This window comes from Lathamus discolor, chromosome 3 (genome assembly GCF_037157495.1).
Source record: "Lathamus discolor isolate bLatDis1 chromosome 3, bLatDis1.hap1, whole genome shotgun sequence".
Taxonomy (NCBI): domain Eukaryota; kingdom Metazoa; phylum Chordata; class Aves; order Psittaciformes; family Psittacidae; genus Lathamus; species Lathamus discolor.
In genome coordinates, this window is record NC_088886.1 from 56,080,579 (window position 1) to 56,106,561 (window position 25,983).

General features: G+C 36.2%; 1 protein-coding gene across 1 annotated transcript in view; it reads right to left on the reverse strand.

The window, feature by feature from the left end:
- Positions 1 to 10,642: 10,642 nt before the first annotated feature.
- The window catches only part of HFM1 (helicase for meiosis 1), a 36,475-nt gene continuing 21,134 nt past the window's right edge, over positions 10,643 to 25,983 (reverse strand). The window contains exons 21-38 of the mRNA XM_065672695.1: positions 25,477 to 25,583; positions 25,343 to 25,390; positions 25,062 to 25,159; positions 24,844 to 24,975; positions 22,011 to 22,096; positions 20,841 to 20,924; positions 19,634 to 19,791; positions 18,809 to 18,912; positions 17,856 to 18,011; positions 17,351 to 17,446; positions 16,259 to 16,377; positions 15,332 to 15,414; positions 15,068 to 15,177; positions 12,723 to 12,821; positions 12,212 to 12,272; positions 11,833 to 11,938; positions 11,291 to 11,445; positions 10,643 to 11,018 (exon numbers count right to left, since the gene is read on the reverse strand). Coding sequence (XP_065528767.1) covers positions 10,952 to 11,018; positions 11,291 to 11,445; positions 11,833 to 11,938; positions 12,212 to 12,272; positions 12,723 to 12,821; positions 15,068 to 15,177; positions 15,332 to 15,414; positions 16,259 to 16,377; positions 17,351 to 17,446; positions 17,856 to 18,011; positions 18,809 to 18,912; positions 19,634 to 19,791; positions 20,841 to 20,924; positions 22,011 to 22,096; positions 24,844 to 24,975; positions 25,062 to 25,159; positions 25,343 to 25,390; positions 25,477 to 25,583 — 1,869 coding nt within the window. The 3' untranslated portion in view covers positions 10,643 to 10,951. The remainder of the gene's footprint in view (positions 11,019 to 11,290; positions 11,446 to 11,832; positions 11,939 to 12,211; positions 12,273 to 12,722; positions 12,822 to 15,067; positions 15,178 to 15,331; positions 15,415 to 16,258; positions 16,378 to 17,350; positions 17,447 to 17,855; positions 18,012 to 18,808; positions 18,913 to 19,633; positions 19,792 to 20,840; positions 20,925 to 22,010; positions 22,097 to 24,843; positions 24,976 to 25,061; positions 25,160 to 25,342; positions 25,391 to 25,476; positions 25,584 to 25,983) is intronic.

The following is a 25,983-nucleotide window of genomic DNA, read 5'->3' on the forward strand; positions in this document are numbered from 1 at the left end:
GCATGCTTAACACAGAATCACACTCAGTGAGTACCTTCATCACAGGTCTCCACAAGCATGTTTCAGTCATACTGACTTCCAAAAAAGTCTGACCAGGCAGCACTACCTTGTCTAGCCATGTGAAACATAGCATCTGTGTAAAAGTTATCCATAGGAGAGACAGGGCAAAGTATAGGCAATGAAGGTGAGGCTTCATGTAAGCAACGGGTGGTTCCTAAAGCTGGGCCTCTGAAAATGAAAATACTTTGACCTGTTCTTTTTCCTCCTTTTTTAAAGTTACAAGATGAACTGAGTTAAAGTCTTGGGCCAGATGCCCCACACCTGCGTTAAAAGTTATGGGAGGGACTTTTTCATGAAGGCACATCTGTGAGAGAGGCTTCTTTAGTGATTTTGCTTTGTTGGGGGAATGGATTGCTGTCCTTGTCCAGTGCAAGCTGATGTGAGGAGGCTGACACTGGCCAAATGGCTGCTCTGTGTGCCTTCCCTGATCCAAAGCCCTCTGACTCTCCTTGTAGGCCTGAATCACGTTTCCATGTCTGACACCAGCTCCACCTATAGCTGCAGTCACAGTGAGCACTTACACAGCTACACCACCTGACCCTGGATCAGCCTAGCACTTCTTCATGATGCCTATAAAGGGTATGGAGAAATACAGATGAAGTTCTTCCTTCTGTGCATCATCCTATCCCAGAAAAAAGAAACAATTTCTCACAGAGCTTTAAGTAAGCAAAAGGTGTGGCCTACAATTAACTGGGGCCACAAATAACAAACGTTTTGATAATCAGCTCAATGAACAGGTAAACATTTCAGTGCTAACACCTGCAACCTTGACATGGGATGGCACATTTTCAAAATCAGCCTCAGAGTGACAAACAATATAAAGGAAAATACATAGCTACTCTGGAAAGTGTTAATGCAGATTAAATCCAGTCAATAGCAAAAGTCAAGAGTTACCCATAAACTCTTGTGGTCCTCAGATCTGCTCTTCCAGAAGAAAAGCACTTTAAGAACATGACAGACACTTTACTTTTGAGCATGCTGCAGCAGACCTCCGTAGAGCACATATGGGAGTGAGCAGGAGTCCACTCAAGTGAGTAAATAGGTCTCACATGTGTTTCAACTTAACCCACCTGCAGCACCAGCACCCACTTACCTCTGTAAAGCTAAACCTGACCAACCAAAACCAGAGAAAAGCAAGGTTTAAGAGTAGTTAGTTCTTTTTAATCTTACCTGCAGGGACCCTAAATTAACAACTGTAGTCAGGTAGAGGCTTTTCCTTCTGACAAGCACATCCACAGAATCCAGATTTCTGAGAACAGGCATTATTAGAATGACAGGACAGAATTATTCTTTAAAACATGAGAAGTCTGATGTGTTGGAGAGTGAGATTAAATAGAAATGCTTGAAAATTACTCTCTCCATAGCATCTCTCTCCATAGCATCTCCTTCGCTCCAGTTTTACTTCCAACCTGAAAATTTCCAAATGTTTCAGAGAGCACCACAGACACCATCAGCCTGCTCTAGGGAACTCTCCGTCCTCCCACTGCTTACAAAGCTTTGCTTTGTCTCACAAGAAAACCCCCATCTCCTCCACAGCACTGCCTACAAGATCTTAGCTCACTGCATTTCCCCCTTGCTCTACCCCACTTGTGAGTGTCAGACACCCTACCTCTCAGCACTGCTCCATTCCTCTCAGATGAGACATCTGTCTCTTCCCCCAGTAACCCAGAAGTCAAACAGGCGCCTTCCCTGCAGCCACCTTCATGCCATGCAGAAGTGCCAGCAGCAGGGTGTATGTAACAGGCAGTACTTCTGCAGTGAACTAGACGTTCATCACAGACACAAGCTGGGAAAATCCAGGACATTGCTTAACATGAGAAACAGTTGAAAAGGGACTTGGGTTTTTCTTTGAGACAGTAATTTTTATTTACACAGACTGTAGGAAAATCCTGTTTTCTTGGGCAGAGTTGTTTATAAAAGCAGGAAGTATTTTCTTTGCTCAAAATTCAAAGGGACACTCAACTGCACTAAATATAAACATGCTTTTAGCATTTTATTAGGTAAGCTTTTTCTACTGTCACTATGACTAGTCCTATCTTACTGTCACCTTTCCCTTGTTACTTACTAGTGCTGCATTTCAATCCATGTATATGCAGATACACCCATCCACTAAACTAAAATGCAACAAAGCCTCTACCCAACTGTGGATCTGCTTGAACTGTCAGTGAAGCCACACGGCACAATAGGAAGTACCTGAAATTATTCTCAAGACAATACACTTAAATAAAACAGAACCACTAGGAAAAAAAAAAAAATAAAATCATAGCAGGTCCTGCAAGAATATTCAGACAAGAACTTAAAGTGATGCCTCATTTCTTTTCAGGTTACTGCTTGTTTTGCACTACATTTTAAACTCAGAATGCTGGCAAGAAAGCTGTCATTGCTGTTACTCTCCTGGTGTTTCTATAGGCACCGTATAGGCACTCCCCAGCAAAACTTTTGCAGAGGTAGGCTCCGGTGATAGAATGCATTTAGAAATGATGGCCAGATGGTGGCACAGCAAACACCCCTCTTCTGAAGGGCTGTGTCTATTAGAGATATTCCTTGTTTTATATGCATATCACAGTAGATTAGACACATACAGTCCTCGCACAGAACAACCGCTTCCCAAAACATGTCAGAAGAGTATTTACTACCAAATCCAGAAGGACTTTGTGATTCAAACATTGTCCCCATTAATGAGAAAAATGTCAGTAAACAAAAGCTCTTTTTTCTTTTTTCTTCTTCTTCTGAAATCCTTCAAACAGCTGATAACTGCCTTTTCTAGATTGGAGAGTCAGAGAGACTTTGGAATCTATTACTTTACTAAAACCCCAGGGGTCAGCTTATCACCTGAAAACCATTTTACATGGACAATTTGACTTTCATGTGGAGTGTCAGAACATACCCTGGATGGAAATCTAAAATAAATTATATGGAATGCTGCCTGCTTTGTGCTGAAATTTATCGCTCCCACACTACTATAATTTTGCAAATTGTATCCCTTAAGCTCCAGTGCCAAGATATTATTAACTGCTTGAACTGAAAGAGCAGTTCTGACTGGCTGCTATCATGTCTATGGACAGAGACTAATTTCTATTGAAGCACATGCTTATCCGAAGCTGTTTTCCACCATTCCAAGCTGCCAACTTTATTTTCTTCCACAACACACTGCCCATTTTATTACTGTCATTCTCTGTAGCACTGTCATTTTGGCAAATCTGTTCCAGAAGCTAAAAATGAGTCTAAGCTTCTGCTAATATGGTTGCCTGAGACAATCACACCCAAGAGAGTGGGAGGGAGGTATATCCACTTGTACCTCTTATCTTCCTAATACAGGTTATTTTCCTCACTAAGCAAGCCTCCAGTCTGAAATGCATCTCTGCGATGTACTACAAGATAAGCAGATCTATTTTGTAGCCCACACTTTCTTAATCACTTCTACTGCCATATGCTTGAAATAGAACTATTTGATAATGTGTTGATGGTTTGGTGAATGCTCTTTTTACATCTATTAGTATAATTTTTAGAAACCACCCAACTGACCTCAGAGCCTAAAATCTTTAGAATTGAGAAGACACTGAAAATGTTAATGATCCAGCTGCTGGGTGACTATTATTTGGGTAGACATTCCCAGCTAGACAGAAAAACCTCATCTAGGCATAATATGTAAGATACAAGAATGGAGCTCTGGGATTAGAGAAGTCTATTCGTGCACCCAGTAACCTAATGAGTCTGGATTACAACAGCTAAAATACTAAACCACAACGAGAAAAAACCCCCACAACCCAACAGAGTCCTAGTACTGAACTCTACTGCCCCATTTTCATTTGGATAAATTAATAGCCTTTATAAACTGAAACTGCTAAAAAGGAAGTTCTGACCTGCACATCCAAGCTTCTAGACAGCACTACCTTCACTTTTTCTTAACTAAACAGCATCTAGTGTCTCCAAGGGGCATTCAGACTAATGACAATTCACCGTGACCAATCATTCACACTCAGTAGACAGCTATTGCTTCTGGGAACGGCATTCAGCTCACTAAGGCCTTTGCCAAGCAGAGACTGAAAACAAAGGTTTTGCAGGTCTATTCCAAGCCTTTACTGCCTGACTGTCCAACATGTTATGTATCTAAGTAGAAGCAGGAGCCTGTTAGTAAATGAACAGTACATTGCAACGTCACAATCACAGCCTTTCAGGGAGGGAAGTGGCTAGTTGACTGGTACCCTGTGTTTATGTTCTCTCACACTGACTTTCCAAGGGTATTCCTCAAGGGTCTGGGAGAGCTCTGCCAGCTTGCCTGGGAATGGTATTGGCCTGTTATGTGCTTGTGCCTAAGCTCTGTATTCAGTACTGGTTCTGAAGCCCTGCTGGATAGTGCAACATCCAAGCTCAGCAATTAGATGACTACTACAGCTAATTATTAAAATCCTCTAGAGTTACACTTCTACTGAAATACCATATTTTAGAGAATCTGTGAGCTGAAACAACTGGGATAAAATGGTATAATATAGCCTTAGCTTTGAAACAGTTACTTTCTGTTTTGGCCAAGCATCTCAGTTGGTCAGTGGTGGTCTACATCAGGCAAAAGTTTTAGAAGTATGAACTTATCTTTAATAGAAAAGATAACCTGAGGAAAGTATTTGGGACAGTAAAAGTAATATCCATGTGTCTGCTTTAATTATATCCTACCTTGTATTAAAGTGACTAGAGCCAGTTAGCAGGACTGTGTTACCTAAACAACAGGATCCTGGCCTCACAAATTCACAGTACTAGAAGACAGGGAAGTGTACGAAGTGTGGAGTTGTCTGCTTGTATTGATAAATATTCTGAACAGTTTTAAGTACTTAAAACTGTTGAGATAAATGCTTTGGAATCTGTTCCTACAAACCATAGCTTAATTAGCTCAAAAGAAGAAATTAACAATTTCATAGTGGACACAACTGATAGAGCCTGAATCGAGCTGGAAGTGTCATCAGGTATCAACATGCAGCAGCTTAAAACAAGTTACACAAGCTGACCTTAATATGTGTGACTATCAGCTTTTCACTGTAGAAATATATATTTTTCAATATCCTTTCCTGAGCAGAAATCATGTAATTTATATGCAAATCAGACTATATTCTGCAGCTGTTTCTTTTGTGCTGAAGCCATGGGAATTATTTGCACTTAATAAAACCTCATAAATAGGTTTTGTCTCTAAATGGGTGGGGGAGCAGCAAATATATCATAGCCATTTACAGTTACAGGTATCTTCTTATTTTGAAAGTTATATGCATCCTTTAATAGGAAGTTTCACAGCTGCAAAAGAAACACTGTTTAATTTATATAAACAAAATACCCTTACAGACTTCAAAGCAAAATGTTTTGCGTTTTTCCCTATGCTCAACTATCTAAAATGCAGAAATTGCCATGTCTTATCAATAAAAAGGACAATCTAGATCATCATTACATGCTAGTTCCATTTATTATAACTTGAATAGAGGAAGAAATTCCTTGCTATTGTGTCTAGCCACTTTTATTACATTTGAAGGAAATATACCTTCTTTATACAAAGTATGTCCACCCCATATAATCCACTGCATTTCTGCAGAACATGTGACATTTTCACACACCACCAATCAGATATGCCCCTCAAGTCCTGGCACATGGAAACAATCCATCTAAAAACGACAGGATGACAGACTCAGGAACACTCAAAGCACATCCCACAAGACTAGAATGAAAGAAGAATGGAAGTGTGGAAGTGTATTGTTTAACGTGGTAGGTAGCATACTAAAGTGAATTGGGAAACAGTTTCCTCCAGCTGGTATAAACTTTTGGGTTGGGACTTCTTGTTAAGAACAGGATGTGGAGTGCAGGACTGCATGTTAACAGCAGCACAGCTTTTCCAGTCACTTCACAACCACAGGAGAGAGCAACAGTGATCAGCACCACTGAAAGGCAGGAGACAAAAGGGCCCCAAAGGCTCTATAACTTACAAGGATGCAGTCCTTACCCCAGCCCACCCCATCTGAAATACCTGTCAAGAGCACATGGAGACTAAGAGTTACAACACTGGGGAAAAAAGCAACAGTTTGGACAGGTACAGTTTTCTCTCATTCAGGTTTCGAGAACAAATACAGAAACATGGTTCAGCCAGTGTGGCCCTTATGTCAGACAAACAGTGGCAGCCAATAAACCACTGCCCATTTTCCACCTGACTTTTTTCAGTCAAGCTGATCATCAGCACAAACTATCAGCACACTGTGTGTGCCTTAGCTTATTCTCATCTAAGCCTTCAATAAATTCATTGTGTTGGTAATCCTCTGCAGGAAGTTAATTTTACCCTGACTAGTACCTCCTTTTCCTTGCCAAGCAAAGAAGTTAGGAAAGACCCCTAAAACCCAACAGGCATTCATGGGTCTCATTTCATGGATATAATTTAGAGATTCTTTTGGTAAAACAATTGACATGATATTGCTCTCCTACATAAAAAGCAGGAGTGACATAAAAAGGTAAGGCAAGATAGCCTTTCTTTTAGAAGGGATACCAGTTATTCTGTCATAATGATGCCTTAGAGATGTATTATTTGTGCTTTACAAAATAACAGATTTTAACTCTTTTTCAGGTGTGTATTGGTTCCATACAGTGACTTCTGTTCACTCCTTATCGTTATGCTGACTGCCTTTAAGAGCACCAACTTTTATACCTCACGTAACTATTCTGTGAAGGTATATCCAAGTAAAAACACATCCAAATAACAAGAGTCTGACTTGTAACCACTATCATTATTTTAGTAATTACTGTAATGTTTAACCCAATAAGGTCTACATAGTTAAAATGATCATGAGATATGCTGCATACAATTATATTGATGTCACGTTTACAGTATTCCATATGCTATGAACGTACCTTAAACAAAAATGCGTCTGGTAACATGTTCAAACACTATACTTATTTTCCTGCTAACAGTAAGATCATGGGGTTTGAGGGGATATTGCATTTTCTTTAGGCACAGATATGGTTGATCTCAGTTTACATTTTGAAACCAATATATGTGATAGGACAAGGAAGTATATAAGGAAGTTGAAGTTAAATTAAAAGCAGGTATAAGCATGTATGTTATTACAAGAGAATCAGACAAGTAAGATAGTAAAATCTGACTTCTTGTCACATTGAATTTTCTTTCACTGCTCCATTATGGGAAACAGTAAATTTTATAGAATCATCCCCAGACTAAAGTCTGTGGCATTCTGCTGTATCCCCAAAGAATTACTTACACAATCCCACTGATTGAAAATCAAGCCATTCATTTAATGTTACAACTCTATGCAGAATTAAAAACAAGGATCCTTTCAGACTTTAACAATGTTTTTATGTATTTTAGTCTGTATTTTATCTGTTGGTAGTAGCTTAGTGAAATTGTCTGATGTTATCCTGTTGAATTTAATCAGTATGTTTTATCATCTGGACAACAACTAAAAGGAAGCTGCATGCAGCAACATTAGTGGAGCACAGCCATCTTTTGCTGTACAGAAATAAGACTACTCAACTTAGGAAAGTTGAATCCTTATGTGGATAAAAGAACTTGGACACCTCATGTGCACAAGAAAAGCAATACTCAGTGAGCCTGGCTGTGAAATTACAGAACACCAGCTTCTCCAAGTTAACTGGATGTGGTCACTTTCATCATAACTAATTTGGTGAGTTCCACCTGAACTGAGAGCAATTCAGCCCTCTTATAATCTGAATTATCTTCTGACAGTATCTGCCTCTTTGTAATGACTACACAGGGAGCCCAGGTGAACCAGGTTATCACCTAATGTGATTTAGTTAAATGACTAAAATTACAGCTCTTTGTAGCTACGTCTGTACTTAACTTTCAGCGCGTAAGATGGGATTTTGGCCCCTGGTCATTCATATAAAAGCATCTGTGGAGAAACACCACTGTTTCTGCTTGGAAGCCATCTGATTGCCATGGAAGTCAGAAGATGGAGGTAAACTCTGCATTCTTAAGCCTTGCCATGACATGGAACTGGGAAGTGACTAGGATGTACATGAGTAGGACTCAGTAGTAGCATCCTAATTCTGAGCTACCTTAGTTTGGAAATTGAATTTAAAAACAAACAAAAAAAAAAAATCATTCAGATTTTACTAGATTTTTCTAATTGTAGTCAGTTTACTTTTTTCTGCCTGTATTTGTTTTGAAGTATAGTCATTGTGTATCTGCAAGTAATTGTTGCCATAGAGACCTACTATGATTATCACTTTTGATCTTTGAATTACTCTGATTTGGAAACTGGAACAATAACAAATGCTGCCATATGAACAGTCATTCCTTTTCCTGAGATAAAGAACGCTTCAGCATTTAAGTACTTCCAAATTGGTTTTCTGAAAGTGAATTAGACTTTAAGAGTCATGGAGCTAATATGAATAACGAAGAGAAACAACAGTGCCCAATAAAGCCCTTATCTCTAGAAAAATGCTTTTGCACCAGAAGTTCAGTTTTCCTGTAAAGACATTGCAGTATTGAAAGATTTATAGTCTGAAATCTGTGAAATGCTGTCAGCAGCAATAGCAGAAGTTTGCAATTTTCCAAGGATAATACAGGATGTGTATTTCTTGTGAAAAAGACAGACAGGAAACAACCCAATAAACCACCTGCAAAGCACTCTGAATAGTCTCAAAAGTACTGAAATGCTTCTGTTATCATGTGTTCTGACTATGGGTCAAATTGAAAATTAAAGCCTTTTAAAATACAGTATCAGAAACTTTTATCAGTCTGAATCTTGAAGTACCCCAATAACAACTTCTGAACTCCTGCACTGGAGAAAAATAAGAGGAAAATAAAATACCTGCCTGCAAAGGTCATCTTCTATGGAGTAGTAGTCTAGATATAAACCTATTCCTATAAAGTAACTAAAGCCAAATGGTTATATTTAGACTATACAAAAAAAAAAAGCCCAAAAATAGCAATAATATCAATTACTTTTTAGACATTACATAAACTACAAAAATACCCCACAGAAAAATGGAAATACACCTTCAGTGTAGTAATGGGGCCAAAAAAAATACCTCAAAAAGATGCTTCCTTAGTACAGAGAAATAAATGAAGCTTACCTTACTCATTTTTATGAAGCCCTAAGCACAATCAACTTCCACTAGTTTCTGCCTCACAGCTCAAGAACCTTCAGAAACAGCTTCATGCAGACCAGCAGGAAAAGGTGCAGCACCTGCCATCAGAAGCTCTTCCGGTCTGCAGGCAAGGCCTGAGCAACCAGCAGGTGAGTAAGGTTTTGGAAAGTTGCAAGTTGTATAATGACAATATGATATAAATGATATATAATCTCAAGATTATATTAATTGTTTGCTTCCTCTCCTATTTTACATGTTTGAAGCTCAGCCTTGTGTTGCTGTGTAAAAGCTTTTGTCCAACATGAAGAAACTGAGGAACTGCTCAATTAGTTGTTGCAAGCTAAAAGGCCAGGGAAAGGCAGGATACAAAGACAGTTAAAGAATGCCATGTAAATATGAACTATACATTGAGAAAAAAACCCATGTATTTCAAGTAGCAGGGAGAGAATCAGGCATTTAAACATTAGCATCCAGTACATTTTAGATGCCCTAGAGGATCTGGAACATCTCTGGCACGGTAGATGGAGCTGAGGGAAGATTCTCTGGATCACCTAAAATGACATTTGGCACTTTGCATTCTTAAATCTCACCCTGACACAGAACTGGGAGATGACTAGGAAGTATATGACCAGGACTCCAGGGCTAAACATAGTAGTAGAATAGTAATTCTGAGTTACCTTAGTTTGGAAATTTAATGTAAAAAACAATTGAGACAAAAAGAGATCTGACATACTGCAAACGTCCAGATGCAGTGAAATATCTGAAGTACAGCAAAGTGAGTTAAAGCTGTGATCTGTTGAAATTTGTGCAGTCAAAACCATAGCAAGTGGTGGGTGCTGATGCTGCTTATGCTAGGCCATGCTTTCATATGGAGAGAGTAAATAAAAAGTGTAAGGAAACATCACAGTTAAGTAAAATGTTATTAGCTGAGAAAAATACAACCACATAGTGCAGCAAAATAGTGTTGCATTTGGTTGCAAGAACAGACAGCTAAAGTTCCAGGCATGATTTTAACATTTTAATTACATACACTTTGAATAATTAACAGTGAAAATTAGAAGTTTCTTGGACTTTAGGCAATATCATGTATTTTTCTAACTATCGAACTTGCAAGGTCTACTGTTCAAAAAATAGAGTTACAATAAGATAGCCAAATCCAATGCTTGGTTGCCTAAACCTATACTAACTAAGATGCATAAATGTCCATTTTACAACCTTTGGTGTAAAAGTGCACAGGCAAACAGAATTTATGAGTACTGTTTTTAGACATTTTAGACTGTCAAAAGTCTCGAGTAGCTTACCATTCTGTTCTTTTTATTTGTAAATCTAATTATTTTTACAGAATCAGTGCTATGAACAAAATCAGCATTAGAGAAACTGAAAGACAACAGCAAAAGGCATTAAGAAATTTCTGAGGAAAGAACCTTTCATTCATTTAAAGGGTACTTGCAAGCAGGGCATGTCATAGACAGCTCACTTCCCCTCATGTGTTTTTCACTTTATAACAGCACCCTCAGTTTGAAAACTATTCTCCTGTGACACATTCCAGTATTTTCTTAAAAACAGCAAAGCCAACAAACGAGTATTTAAGTATATTTCAAAACAAGATAATATACCTAAAATTCCATAAATCTTACATCAGTTGTGTTATCATCTCCTTTGTGCAGCCATGTAGCTATTGGTAAATAGGTATACAACCGAAATCATTCACTTAACTGGATTTGAAGGATTCCCTCTGTAAAGATGACTGTAACTTCTTTCCCCAACTCTTACAATGTATTTTGGTTTATATGTTTTACAAAATGCCATCAAATATACCAAGAAAGGGCTTGACATCATTGATTTCATCATCAAGAAGGCATCTAATGAAGATGAAACAAACAAAAACATTTAGTACATCAAAACCTATGTAATCAGGAACACTATACAAAGAATAGTGAAGAAATACCAAGACAAGCAAAATAACTTTAAAGTATTTCCTTTCTAAAAAAATAAGTTAATTGCCTCTATTACTATGAAAATTCATCTTTATAAAACTAAGGTTATATATTAACACTTTGCCTAAAAGTCTGTGTTCCATAAGGAACTAAGTATTGGAACACTGAGGCAACAGAAGAATGCAACTTTTTATTACCTGGTATCTGCTTCCTTTTGTTTTTTTGTGAAAATAAAGAAATCCTCTTTCCTAGTGAATTTTGAAGAGTCTGGGATCTTTTCTGAGATGAAAGAACATTGTGCAGTTTTCAGCTCTTGTGAAAGATTTGAACAGTTTTTCTCTTGAAAACTGAACTGCAGTGTAAACGGTGAAAAATGTATCTGGTTAAAATAACAATCCAAAAGAGAAACTACTGGACTGCTGTAGTATGTAGTACAGATATTTATACTGATATTCTTGTATTTGATAAGGTCCAAGCACATTATTAATCTAATTAGATATTGAATAACTTGCAGAATCACAATCAAATTGAGTTTTGAAGTCATGCTATATGAAGTAAATTCAGGTCCTAGTTTTTTGTATCATGAATATCACACTGAACACAGCATGCATGCATATCTGGACAACACAAAGGTTCAGAAAATCATTATGTCCAAGCTGACTCAGAAGTCAGCTGTGGTAAATATATTTACACCTAGGAAATTATAGGAAATTATTTTATAAAAAGTATTTTTACTCACCATATTTATACTTCCATGCTGTGCAGATAAATTCACTTTTGATGGGCTATTAACCACTGAAACAGTGGAGTTCTGAACACTGTTCTCATCTTGTAATGTGCATGAACTGAAAATACCAATTGAATAATGTGTATTTTTATAGAAGTGCAAAATTATTTACTTTTCAGTTCAGAATTTTCTATTTATTTCCCTTCACATTTAAACAGGAAAAAAAAAAAAGAAAAATCAAATCATTGAACAATTCCTGCCTTTTAAAAGCTGAAATTTCATTCAGTTTTATGAGTGAATATCCTTCTCTACATCTAATTATAAAGCTATATGTGAAATACAAACAATATTTTGAACTAAATAAAATGGTAATAAATTATATATTGCTTACTGTTTTGAAATTTCATTTGTGGCTTTGCTTCTTATATACTGGCCAATTGGTTCACAATCATCTGGAATTTAAAGGCAGATATTTCCATGTTTCATGTAAGAATGAAAGTTTAAAAACAGAGTCACAAACCAGCTGAAACCCCCTGTAAATATCTTAAATAATATGATAAATAATAGGTGGAAAATTATACAAATGTCTTAACACAGTATTTCTTCTGTAGGTTTTGAACTAATGCAAAGATAGCAGAGATAAGCAGTCAAATAAAATAACAACTATGCAGTTGCAGGCCATCCAAAAGATATTTCATTATGACTTTCCCAACTCTCCCTTATGTATTACATTTATCCCAATATAGGTGACATTGAAGGGAGAGTAACAAACCTGGTGGTAAAGTCAACTAACCAAAAAAATTCAGGTAGTTGTCTTCACTGTGTACTGTAATACATTATTCTCAAATAATAGCCTGTAAAGTAATTTCTACATAGGAAACAAAGAATTTTGTTAACCATACCTAAATCTCTACTGTCAAAATTGCTAGCATATACTAATTTCTCATCATCAATATCATCCCAAACGTCATCCTGCAGTTCAAAGTCCACATCGAAAGCATCTGGAAAACAAGATCTGCTTTTATCTGCATCCATCAAGTTACACGTTAAAGATTTAAACTTTTTTTTTTATGCCATTGTCTCAGCTTTTCTCACACTCAAACACTGAATTTTCCCAAGGGAAAGATGTAATATATTTGTAATGGACAAGTACAACAAAACCTGTCTGGTTTATGACCAGTTCCTCAACCTATTGAAAGGAGGATTGTAATATATGCAACTTTTCTCAGCATTGTTTTGAGAAAAGTCACCCTCAGTGTAGATTCTAGGAAAACCACTGCTATTTCATTCTTTGCCTTTGTCAGAAGCATTGCTTGATTCCAAACTTAGTACTTTTAATTCAGTCTGTCCTTCTCTCCAGTTTTCAACACACTGAATGCTCTCTTCCTCCACACAGATCTAATGCCTAAGAACAACCATCACAAACACATTTTCAAGCATTGTTGTTAAAATTCTTAATTAAAATGTGAGTTAATATTTTAAAATACTTTTCTGTTGCAAAAATGACTTTCCTATCTCCTTTAACTCTTTCCCTTTTGTTTGTTGTGTTATTTCATCAGCAGTGCCATTCTCTCTGCTATTTTTTTCATCTTTCTTTTGCCAAACTACCCTCCAGCATCAGACCGTGCTGGAAACTTCATTCTGTTGCCATGGCCCTAACATGCCTAAAAAATCCTGATCCAGGTGTCCCTTTCAATACAAGAGGAGCAGAACAGGCTCAAATCAGAAATCCTGTTCCAGAGACATGGCAACACCATGAAGGGACTGCCATTGTCATTTTGGATGTGCACAGTCAGCACAGTGCATTACTGCAGCTACACAGACTTTAAATTATGTATTTAGGTTACTACAATTTCACTGTATATTCTTAATTACCTTTCTCACTTACTTTTTTTTTTTTTTCTGTACGAAATGGAAAAAGATAGTGTATTACAGATGCAGTTAATCCTATAAAAATCATATGAACTGATGCCTTTATTAGAACTATTTTTGGGGCATTTCTGTAAAATCCAGCCAGCCCAAACAAACTGGCCAAGGCTGGCTTTTCTGCTGCTATTCAACGGAGATGATTTTTAGTCAGCAATATCTTCTACATCCCCTTGATCCTGTATGATTTGCCTCAAGATGTTCTTGAGCACAGACTATAGCTATACTGGAATATCCATCAGTCATCCCATGACTTTGTTCTTTTAACACAATCATATGATACATTAACACCTTGCTCTCTCCCCCCAGCAAACCATGGTACACCTATGCAACAGTCTTCCATCTTAAGACTAGAGAACAACTATAGCAGGTAAATTAGTATTGCATGAAAATATGAAGCATTAAAGAAATAGGATTACAATCCCATCATCAAAATATTAAGCAAAAATGAAACTACAGAACCATAGAATGGCAACCCTTCCACATCCCCTCCAGAGTGTTGACTGTACCACACAGCTTGGTGTTGTCGTAAAATGTGCTGAGGGTGTACTCAATCCCACTGTCCTTGTTGACAAGGATGTTAAAATTATGCAGTATAGCTGCCAACACTCAAAGCAGTACAGACTAAAAAAAAGTTTCCATTCATTTCAGCGTAGTGTTTCTTGTAAGTCTGAGTATGACTTAAAACATTGGAACTGCTATTTAGTAGCCAAGTTAATCAAAGCTTCATTCACATAGATCTGCTGTCACCAAATACAAAGGCAAAAGGCACGCAGTGAGAACGTCATAGTTATATAGTGATAATGAAGACAAATAATTTAACACCATGTGGCCTTTCCAGTGGAGAAGAAATAGAAATTTTTTTCCAGATAAGGATGTTTTACTAATTATGAACTCAGTTACTGAATGGTTACATTTTGTCAACTACCAAACAAAAGCTCATTCTTTACTAACTTCTTCCAGCAGAAAGGGAAAAGAAGAAAATATATACATATAGTGGTAAAATACTTGTATTACAAGCGGCTTCAGTGGAAATACATTACAGTCATACCTTTCAGGTAGACTTCATAGATTTAGAACTTCATATATTTGATCCAGTCATTACTGTTTTATTTAAAGGTACATTTAGACACTTAGATACACATTAGAAATTCTTAGCAATACCAGAAAGAAACCCAATTAAGACCACTATATCTCTCCTATACATTCAGTGTTCTGTAATGTTATACTGGTTGTCATAGTGATTTCAGCAAGTTTGAATTTACCAATACATTCAAATCAAAACAGTAAAAATCATAATTTCAAACATGCAATAACTTACTACTTTTCCCGTAGTTCCAGGATTGCAGTTGTTTCTGAGATCCCCCTAAGCTATTAATATTATCTGCCTGGTCCACTGAAGGTAATGAAGATGACTGTCCATTGCTGGACCTATTAAAATAAAAGGACGAAATCACTGACATGCCAGTAAAACAGTAGCAGAAAATTGCAAAACAGTTTTAGTCAGAAAACAGGTTTTCATTTTTACAACTTAATATTATCTAAAATAAGGCAGTTTTCTTTTGTTACTTATATTAATCAGTACCTCAGCAATGCCGGCAATGAAGATTTAGGTGTAAAAACAAATTGCTTGAGATCCACAGTTTGAGTTTGATTTAACATCTGCATCTAAAGAAAGCAGATTATTGTAACTGATAAGATGTAAAGATATTGAAAACCATTGGTTTTTAACAACTTTAATGACATCATTAATACTGTATGAAGTTAACATAATTTTTAAAGATCATATGTAGAATCTGATGTTTGCTTATGTAACATAATCAATTAAAAAGGTTTGAATTACTTGTGTCTAGTGGAGTTATCCAAGCAGCATGGCAAAGTCAGACTGGTTATCACTAACTCTCAACTGTATTAGCTACGGGCTAAATCATTCTCTATTGCAAACAAACAAGCAAACAAAACTGAGGAGGAAATAAAACACTCCAATATCTCAAATGCCATTCTTGCTGCAGAAAGAACTAGTTTAGTACTTTCAAAGGTAAAAAGTGTAACCCATGAAACCCTTCAAAGGTTAAAAACCAACATGGTTGGTTTTTTCATAATAGGTGTATTTAACTGTCAATGCAAAAAGATCTCTTTGTAGCATTACTCTGATAAATACCACTATCTATTTTCATTCAGGTCATACTTGGCCCAAACCAAGTCAGAGTACAGTACCTTCCAGTGATGCCTTTGCACCTCACCCACCACAATCTATCAAATGCAATACGAGTAAAACCAAAGAGTACATGTACAGAAATGGATCATTCGAAGTATTCCAAACAGCAGCAGAACCTCTCAAAGATTCCTGGACATTTGGTACCTTTGTACTTCTTTGCTTTTTGCATTCCACACAGAAAAGACAAACTTGAGTGTTCATATTTAGTTATAAAATTCTCTCTGCAAACAATACATACAAATACATAACAGATTAAAAGAAATCTGTTCAATGGCTGACTGTATTCAAATGAACCTTTAACCGTTTTACTGGGGGTACACATGAAATTGAGTTCCTGCTCCTTAAATCAGCGAGGTACAAAGAAAACTTTGCATCTCCATTCATCTCAGACTTTGGAGGTACTCCAATTTTACCTGAAAAGAAAAGGAATGAAAATAATCTTCAGATTAATTTAGAAGTGATAAATCCTAATTCTTCCCAGATCAATGTGAACTTTGCCACTAAGCTTAGTATGTTCTAATAAAAGATCTTAAAAGATATAACACACCAATATTTATATAAAAGTGTAACAGGCTTTACATTGCTCTTTAATCAGATGCTGCATGTTCTGAAAGGTATTATTAATCATGTAGTTCCTATAAAAGCGTAAAAGACAAGACTTGATATTCCTGCTTTTATGACTGTATGATAACAGCAGCTGAGGCCTGACTCTCTTGACATATTGCTTCTTGTCCTGGGTTCAGCAGTAGCAGTAATTTTTCTCCTTATTGGTAGCTGGTGCAGCACTGTGTTTTGACTTTTGGCCTGGGAACAGAGCTGATAACACAAATGTTTTAGTCTGACCAAGGACTTTCTGAGCCTCATGCTCTGCCAGGGAGGAGGGGAAGCCGTGAGGAAGCAGAGACAGGACACCTGACCCAAACTAGCCAAAGAGGTATTCCATACCATAGCACGTCATGCCCAGGATGTAACAGAGAGTTACCTGGAAGGGCTAGTACACTGCAGGGTTGGGCGAAGTAGCGGTCGGTGCTTGGTCGGGTGGGGTGAGGGGAGTTATCAGTCGGCTGGTGGTGAGGTCGTGTATTCTCTTCCCTTGTTATTTCCTTTATCATTATTATTATTGGTGGTAGCAGTAGTGATTTGTGTTATACCTTAGTTACTAAACTGTTCTTATCTCAACCCGTGGGAGTTGCATTCTTTTCAATTCTCCTCTCCGTCCCTCCAGGAGTAGAGGAAGGGAAAGAACTGGGGGGGAGTGAGTAGACGGGCTGTGTGGCTGGGTTTAAACCATGACACTTCTGTTAATGTAGCTATTGCTATAAATTAAGCTATTCTAAACTATATTTGTCTAAAATTAACAGAAATAGTAGATTTAAGGAAACTCACAGCAGTCATGTCCACACACGTCTTTGTTTTTACAGCGGTGGTTGCATTCTCTGTTTCCATATTTCTTGTAAGCAATCTCTTGTTTAGATCTGCCTCCTAGATACGTACAGAAATACTCAGTTTTTTATTTCATGTGTATTGTTGAGAGAGTACTTCAGGCAGTAAAAGACATGCTAGAAGTAATCTGGGTCACTAGAATTTTGTTGCCTTCAACAAAACTTTGGGCTGCTCAAACAATATTAATATTAATCAGCGGTACTGACAGAGGCAGTACACATTCCCATATTCAAATGATAATATTAAATACCAAATACTTAATTCTTCTTATCTTCAAATTCATGAAAGAACTGCACTGCAGCACTTGACAAGTGGAAGCAGTGCCACTGTATTTCTGTTATACTTCTGAAAGAAACAATGTGGGTAAAGATGTAGCTCTCTACTGAAAGCAAACCTCAATTTTCTGTTGACTTTGGTATTAGCCAGATGATATGATCTGACCATTTACCTGTATCCACTTTTGCTGCTGACAGACTCTGTGGTGAGCCGTAACACATACCAAGTGAAGACTTGGCCTGCAGGTTTTGATTTGTAACTACCTTACTTCCCACTGGTTTTGGTGTTAAGTAAAAGGCTGTATATGCTTGCTGTATATCAAGGCCAACTTTAGAAAAGAAAAGAAAAAGACAAAAATATTTAAAATCGCTATAAACTATTTCTAAACTACTGATTACTTTCAGTTTTCTAAAAGAGTATAAATGTTATTAAAGGATCATGGAGATTTATTAAGGTAATGTACCATTAAAAGCACACTATTATATGAATGGATTCTGTCTGATCAAGACTAAAAAACCCCAAACATTTTCAGAATTAAAGACATGGTTACTAGACAAGTAACAAAATTAGTCCCTTTAACAGATTTTTTTCTGTATTGTTTTAAAACTACATTTATCTATGGCTTTACACTGCCAATATAACTGTGATTTGCACTGAGGGGACCTGTGTTTAAATCTACACACATTAAAGGACAAAATTTTCCACTGTAGAACTGTCTTGCCATTAAAGTGAAGATGAATCCATATTTAACACTTTTTCTATCACAATGCAAAACCTAACCATTCACAAAGACAACTCCTCCCACCATAAATAACTCATCAAAATGATAGGTTATCCCAACTGAAAGTTAATTCAACTTCAAGGCAAAGGGCAAAAGAGAATCCTAATCTGTAGAAGAGTAAAATATTATCTCCCAGTAACAGTTCTGATGTTTCCCAGTTCATTAATACACTAGTAAATGAAACAGATATGTAACTAGGACTGTTAGGCAATACTCATGTAATAAATTTTGTTTCTAGATCAGTTCATTTTATTGTAATTTTTGGCTTGATATAAAGTGTTTTAATCATTTATTCAAAATGTTATGCAGTTCTTTTTATATTAAAAGCATATCAACCAACCTACCATAATCAGAACTAATTACATTTATACTAATTTCCTCTGATTTAAGAGATCTTTTCACTTCAATTTTCTTTGTCCAGTTGCCAGTTTTCAGCAGCACAGAATCCCTGTAATGCATCCATGAAGTTTTGTTAGGCATGGACAGTGAAAACACGACTGTATACTATGACATCTGTAACCAAGTGAAAGAGCCTTTCTTTGGTCTTAGTTCTTGGATTTTGCTTGCTAAGTGGCCTAAAAAAAAAAAAACTTCCAATAATACATGATCCATGGTCGTAAGAAAGCCAGGATCCTGCAGGTAAGTTTCAGTTCTGCCAGAAGTACCAGACCACACCAGCCAGAACTCGTGTGAAGGTCACACAGTTGGAAAAGGTTTTGTTTCTCCTTTCCCATTTGCTCCAAGCATACCTTAAGCCAGCTGGAGAATTTAATTACATCTCTGAGTGAAACAATTTTGACAATATGATATAATTAAAGAAATATAGCTATGAAGAGGAAGTAACAACTTGAGAAGGTGTTTTTTAAATAGGCTTGTATTTATGGCTTATATTGATATGGAAATTATTATGACTTCCATAATATGACATCAGTCTTGTACAGATACTTACACATACTCTGTACTGACAAGCACACTGGCATGTTTTGGAGGTTTCTGAATCTTGTGCAGCATTTTAAATGACAACAGTGACTAAAACATGCTGTAGGATAAAGAGTGATTTTGTACCATTTATCATCAATACAAAGAATTGGAAAACTCACGAATCACAGTAAGGATTAAAAGCCAACAGCCTTAAAAGATGTGAGTCAAACCCCCCTGATAATACATACATAATTTTCTGATTAAAAATGACTTGGTTGTCAGCATCTCCTATAACCAATGTAACATAGTGGAAGTCTGTCGCCGTTCTCTTTGTTTGTAGCTGCTCATAGTTTGTTAATCTGATGGTTACTAAGATTTCGGCCAATGCATCACTGTATTTTGGAAGCTAGAAAAAAATGATATAGAAGAAGACATAACTGCTAAAACATGCAAAGTAACATATGTGCTCTACCACCAATTTTTAACTGCTGGTACAAACACAAACTCGACTCAAGCAATTTCAATTTATGGTACAATGTTCATTTGTTGTTCTGAGACATTGTTATATAGTACTAACTTGTCCATAGCTGAATATTCTAAATTTGATCAAGTATTGAGAGTAAAAGACAGTTTACGTTAAGCCCTTAAAAAAATTCTCCTCTGTTCAATGCAAACAGAAAGATACAAGAAGAAAATCCAGGTGTGTTTTGATAGCACAACATTCCTCTAAAAGATACTTTTAACTGCTAAATCTTCCTTCTGAGAATAACTTTAGAGATACTTACCTGGTATTATGTCAAATGACAAACTAAAATAGAAATTGATTGTTACAACAATAGGATTTCACACATTATTGAGTTTTTAACTTCAAGGGTATCTTCATGAGACACTTTAAAGCTATGTTTCAAATTCTGCATTTCAGAAAGGTAGCATGGCTGTGTGATCTGTTTAAAGACAAAATGAGTATCAGAACTGCAAAGCTCTTGCTTTCACATAGAACTGCACCCTTCCTTTGAAAGGGTACCAGCTAGTTTAATGTAACCATTAAGGTAGGGTTTCTCGGTATTCCTAAATGTGACATTGAAAATAAACATCAGTTAATGCTCCTTCAGTAACTTTTATATGGATGCTTTTTCTGTCTCTAGGATTTGTTTATCATTAAGACAGAAGAGAACTCTCAGGCTTACATATAATGCTAGAATGTGGAATATACTGGTTCACATCTGGAACATAAAATGCTATTAATGAGAGAGAGAGTCCAATGTATTACATGGAATGTCTATTCCAAGGCTCTCCTTCAATATTTAAGAATTTGATTGTACACACTAAGGTGGACAGAGGCCTTAATATTGTGTTATCTTCTATTAGCAAAGGCTCAGAACTTCTTTAAGTCAGTATTTGCTCTTTCATTTAATAATATCAGCATAAAAATAAACTAAATAGAAAAGCATTTACCTGTTCAACGTCAAGTTCATATTTTGGAAGGTGCAAAACAGATTCTTTTATCTGGTTTCCAAAAGGAGGATGTCTGTTTAAAATCTGCAAAAATTTAATTTCATGTTTGATACATTCAGCTGATCAGAGATGCCAGGAGAAATGTAAATGCGAGGAATCAAAGTCACCAGAGTAGTTATACTATCAACAAAAGCCCTTATCACTCCTGGTTCTTTCCTGTCAGCAGTGCCCAGAGTAGCAACAGAACCAAAAGAATATTCCAGTATTTTTCATGTTGCTACCACTGCTCTTCAGGTAACAGCCAATGAACTAGCCAATAACCTAAAAACCTGACTACTCAGGTTTTATATGAGGTGACTCTTTTATCTTGCCCTAGTTTTTATCAAAACAAAACAAATGACAGGAAAACTGCAGAAGGAGGCAGAAAAGAGAACTCAGATTCCTAAAGCCAAAACAGAAAAACCCAAGTAAGATTGATTTCCTTTAGAAATCTGTTTTATCTTCCAGAACACTGGAAAAAGAGTTTCCTCAGAAAAGAAGCCAAAAGCTAAAGAACTTGTCCTGAGGTCTAACTTCCGTAAAATAGTAAGTGCTTTGTAGATGATTGAGAAGAACTTTGTTTTATGACTGTCTTTAACTAAAACTAGCAATAATGGAAATTCAGGATTCTCAATTAACATACATGAAGAGAAACTTGAAATATATATGCCCTTTATAACACTTGTAAAAGGGAAATGCATATTGTCTTTTGTTTCAAACCGTATAATGATGAAATTCTACAGATTTAAGCAACTGTTCTCCAAACCTAGCCAAAACAGTGAAATCTTCCACATTTAATTTGCTAGAATGAAACATCATACATATTTTCAAGGAAAAACAGCAGCAGCCACGTAAGTTTCTAATTCACCAGTATAAGCAAATTCAAGGCCAGGCTGGACGTGGTTCTGGAAACCTTATCTAGTTGTGCCTGCTCACTGCAGGGGTATTGGACTAGATGAGCTTTGAAGGTCCCTTCCAACCCAAACTATTCTATGAGTCTATTATTCTAAACCACTCAATTTTGCTAAGAATCATACAGTAGATATATATTAACCATACCACTTTTACTGGTAACAGTATTAATACTCATTATTTTCCTTACACTTATTTTCATACAAAGTAATAAATTACCAATTCAAGTTCCCTTGCATTTGTTTCTTCTATTTTTTTAAATGATGTCAGCCCAGCATTTACCATAGCGTTTGCAAGTGATACACCTGGGAAAAACAGAAGTTTTATGCTGTTAAATGACAATCACTAACCTCAAATTGTTCTCAACAGCTTCATTATAGCAGTTAAAACCAAAGCAGAAATCACTTAATAGTATGTTTGTCCCAGCTTTTTGCCCAGTAATTCACTAAACTTTTTTCCAGTTGATTGCTTTTAGTATCATTTCTCTTATCCATTAGTAAAAATAAATGCAATATAAATCAAACACAAAAACATTTACTATTTCAACACTGACAACTTTAAGATACATTTTCCAGAGTAAACCAGATTTTAGATCACTTTCTGCAAGAGCCAGGAAACAGGTCCTACATAGATACGATGGAAAAAAAACACATCACATAACATTGTCTCAGAATATTTCTCCCTACGTAAGGAATTATTTATCTATGTTAAAGTCATAAGGATCTCAATGTTTTTGAGCAAGCTAATAATAAAATACACGAAAAATAAGTACTTCTTATAATCTTTTAGGAGTCTTTGCAGATATAGCAAAACTTTTTCCTCTGGCATATCTGCCACAAAAGCAAACTGGCAGAGAATTCCACACAATCTTGTTCCCCTTTCCACGATTCCCAGTTCTTTCAAACTTCCAGCGAGATTTAAAGTCATCACAGCATAGAAGAAGGCATTTCCCTAACCTGACACTACAGCCTTCTACAATAACTACAATAATTTCAGATAAAAGAATGAGTATGTGGATTCTTCACATGTAATTCTGTAGGAACAGTAAAAGAGATCTGAAAATTAATTGGGAAACCTCTCGAAAGACTTTTAAGTTTCTTCTTGGAAGACATTACTGCAATCTTACAAAAGACTCATTTCAACTCAGGAATGTAACAATTTGAGAAACAGAAGACCTTTTGTCCTCTTATATATATATTTGAATACGCTTTGGTTCTGACTGAGGGAAAGCGTCTTCTACCACCTCCCCTCTCCTTTGCCAAAGCTCTGCAAACAGTCCAAAGAGTCTCAGCTACTGCAGCTACTTCAGTTAAAGCTGTTGCCTTGTTTCTTTATAAATGAAGTTGAATGCTAGTTCTTTTGTCATAATTCCTAAAATGGCAGAAGGGATTTGCCAGTGAAGAGAATAAGAAACACAATAAGACTTTTTGTCCTTTATTTCTGAGCAAGAAAAAAAAAACAGAGGTGGAAATAAAACTGAATAAGTAGTAACAGTGATAAAATCCTATATGGCAAGTGATTGTTAACCTGTCTGTCAGAATAAGCAAACAGAAATCAAGCATAGCAAACAAGAGAGAGTACCATTACTGGACAAAACTAACAGCAGTAAGAATTCAGCTGAACCCTCAACCCCAGTAAGGCCAAATCTCAGTTAAAGAACAGCGACTCTTATAAAAGAAATACAGGTTACTAAGGCTTTTTTAAGATTAAAAACCCCATATTGAGATAAGAGTTTAGAAATCAAGAATTTCTGAATATGTTACAGGTTCTCAATAAATTTCTGCGTGCTCAAGCAGTTAACTTCATAACAACATAGAACAGGCTTAGCAGCCATAGCATGAGAGAAGTCAAGAATCAGACATACTAATGTAGGCATCAATTCAGTATTTGATTCAGGAGAAGAGAGTGAACTTCCAGCAGATGGTTCACAAGAAGCCTGCGAGTGGAAAAAATGGAACTCTGAAAGTCAGCAGTTCTTTGTAACATACGCTGGAGAGCAATGATAGCAAAAAAAGAAAACAGGACAGATGTGTATATATAGCACTTCTGTTATTAAGAAAAAGAAACTGTCTTTATATTCTATTCAATATAGTGTACAGGAAAGGATTTCACTACACTGTAAGTGCCATGTTTGTTCCACTGATCCTAACTGCCAGAAATGCTGAACATTAGACAGACCCTCCAGATGACCATGTGCACATCAGCAGAGATCCTGAAGTGGTGGAAACGGGTTCCTACCATGCTGTACCGTGCTGCAAACAAGCTAACAAGCCCTGTCCCTTGCTTTGAATCCACATGAATGAAGCTATATAGCTTCTGCACCTGGGCTGGCAAGGCTGTAATGTACTGCGCAATGTGGATCTTCTGGTTTAGCTGTTCTCTAATTTGCAGATCTCTGTACAGAATATGTGTCTTCACAAAAGAAATATAGAGAACAGTGCACTGAATTCTAAAAGCAAGAAATTATAAGATCAGACATAAATCAGGAAGCTATACTATTACCTCAAACAAGTATAACTACATTTTTGTAATACAGAACACTCCAAAATTTCTGAACTCCTTCACAAATGACAAGTTTCTACTTGAGCCAGAAGTTCATCTATTAACTGAATAGAGTGATAGAAGAAACTTGTGATCCTCATGTAAGCACCTCATCCACAGTAAACTATTTCTATTTCATGATTCCTGTCCAGGTCAAAATAAATTAAAAGGCTTTCATGCATACGTGTTACAGGACCTATAGTGAAAGCTGTTTGGAAAGAAAGGCATAATTTAGAGATATGCAATTACACAAATGTGGACTATGCCCAAGATACTGAGATGAACATTAAGAAAGAAGAACAACTCTGAAATACTTTGAAAGCCTGGAAGGTTACTGAATGCATTACTTCTTAGGACAGACTATTCCGACAACTGTGGTACTCAATTGTGGAAAGTAAGTAGTAAGGAGACTTATTTAATTATGTATGCAGACAACTCAAAAATTAGCAGGCTAATTCTGAGTCTTGATTTCCTGTTGGATTCACCCTTATAATATGTGACTATTACCTACCAATTTTTTCCAGTTGTTTAGACACATGAAGTGAATTTTCCCAAAGTCTGCATCTGAAACACTTTGCCAAAATCAGAGAGTTTAATAAAGCAGAAAAGTTGTCTTTACATGATGCCAGAAAGTCAGTTAACCCTGTAAAAATAAGATTTACTTGTATTAATAAACTAAAATATAGCTTATTATTATATGTACCAAAAAAGATTTCAATTTCACCATACATCTAGTGACTCTTAAGCCATTTCTAAATATTCGGCCAGTATCTTGTGTCAAAGTAAAGTCTTGAACAGGAATGCACCCGAGCTGAGCCTGAATAAGACTGGGAAAAAAAAAAAAGATGACTGTTTTGGTATATAAGCCATACTGTAAGCAAAGTATAACAACATAAAACTTTCTACTGAAAACAATTCAGAATAGAAACAATGAAATGCAAATGATGCAAATTTTAGCATCTAAAATTACAGCTTTTCAATGGAAAGTAACAAAACAATATCATATTTACCAGTTTATTTTCATTTCTCTTGTTTTTATCTTCCCCTCCATTGGAAACCTATGAATGAAAATAGATTTTCTGCTCTTCATTTTATTTATTACTAAAAAGAGACTTTCCTTTTTCAATTTACTTATTTTTTATACCTGATAGTTATTTTGTCCTTGTCTTTATTCAATGTGTTCAGTATTTTCTTTTCATTAGTTCTTAACTTGACATCCAGAAATTCTGTGCAGTTGGAGATCATTGTAATCTGTAACAATTTAACTTTTTTATTCATTTTTTGTCATTTTTTCTACTTCTTCCAATTACCTACTTTTTAAAAATAAAAAGCTTTTAAAAAAACATTATTGTCTCAACCCTATACCATGGAAGGAAGTTCAGTTGATTCTTTCTAATACTGGCCAACTTCATCTTCCTATAAAGGCTATTAAATGGGAAGACTTCTTTGGTTTTAGATTACTATCCCACTTGAAGTTATTCAGAATCAACCACAGAGCTAACACGTCATGACATATAAAGGTAACTATAAGTAATTTTTGTTCTCTTATGTATTTCAGTTTACTTTCTTCGTACTTTCGTAACAAAACAGTCTCCTTAGGAGAAAAGGCATTCAATTTTTTCATGACCAATCTGTTCTGCCATAGTATTTG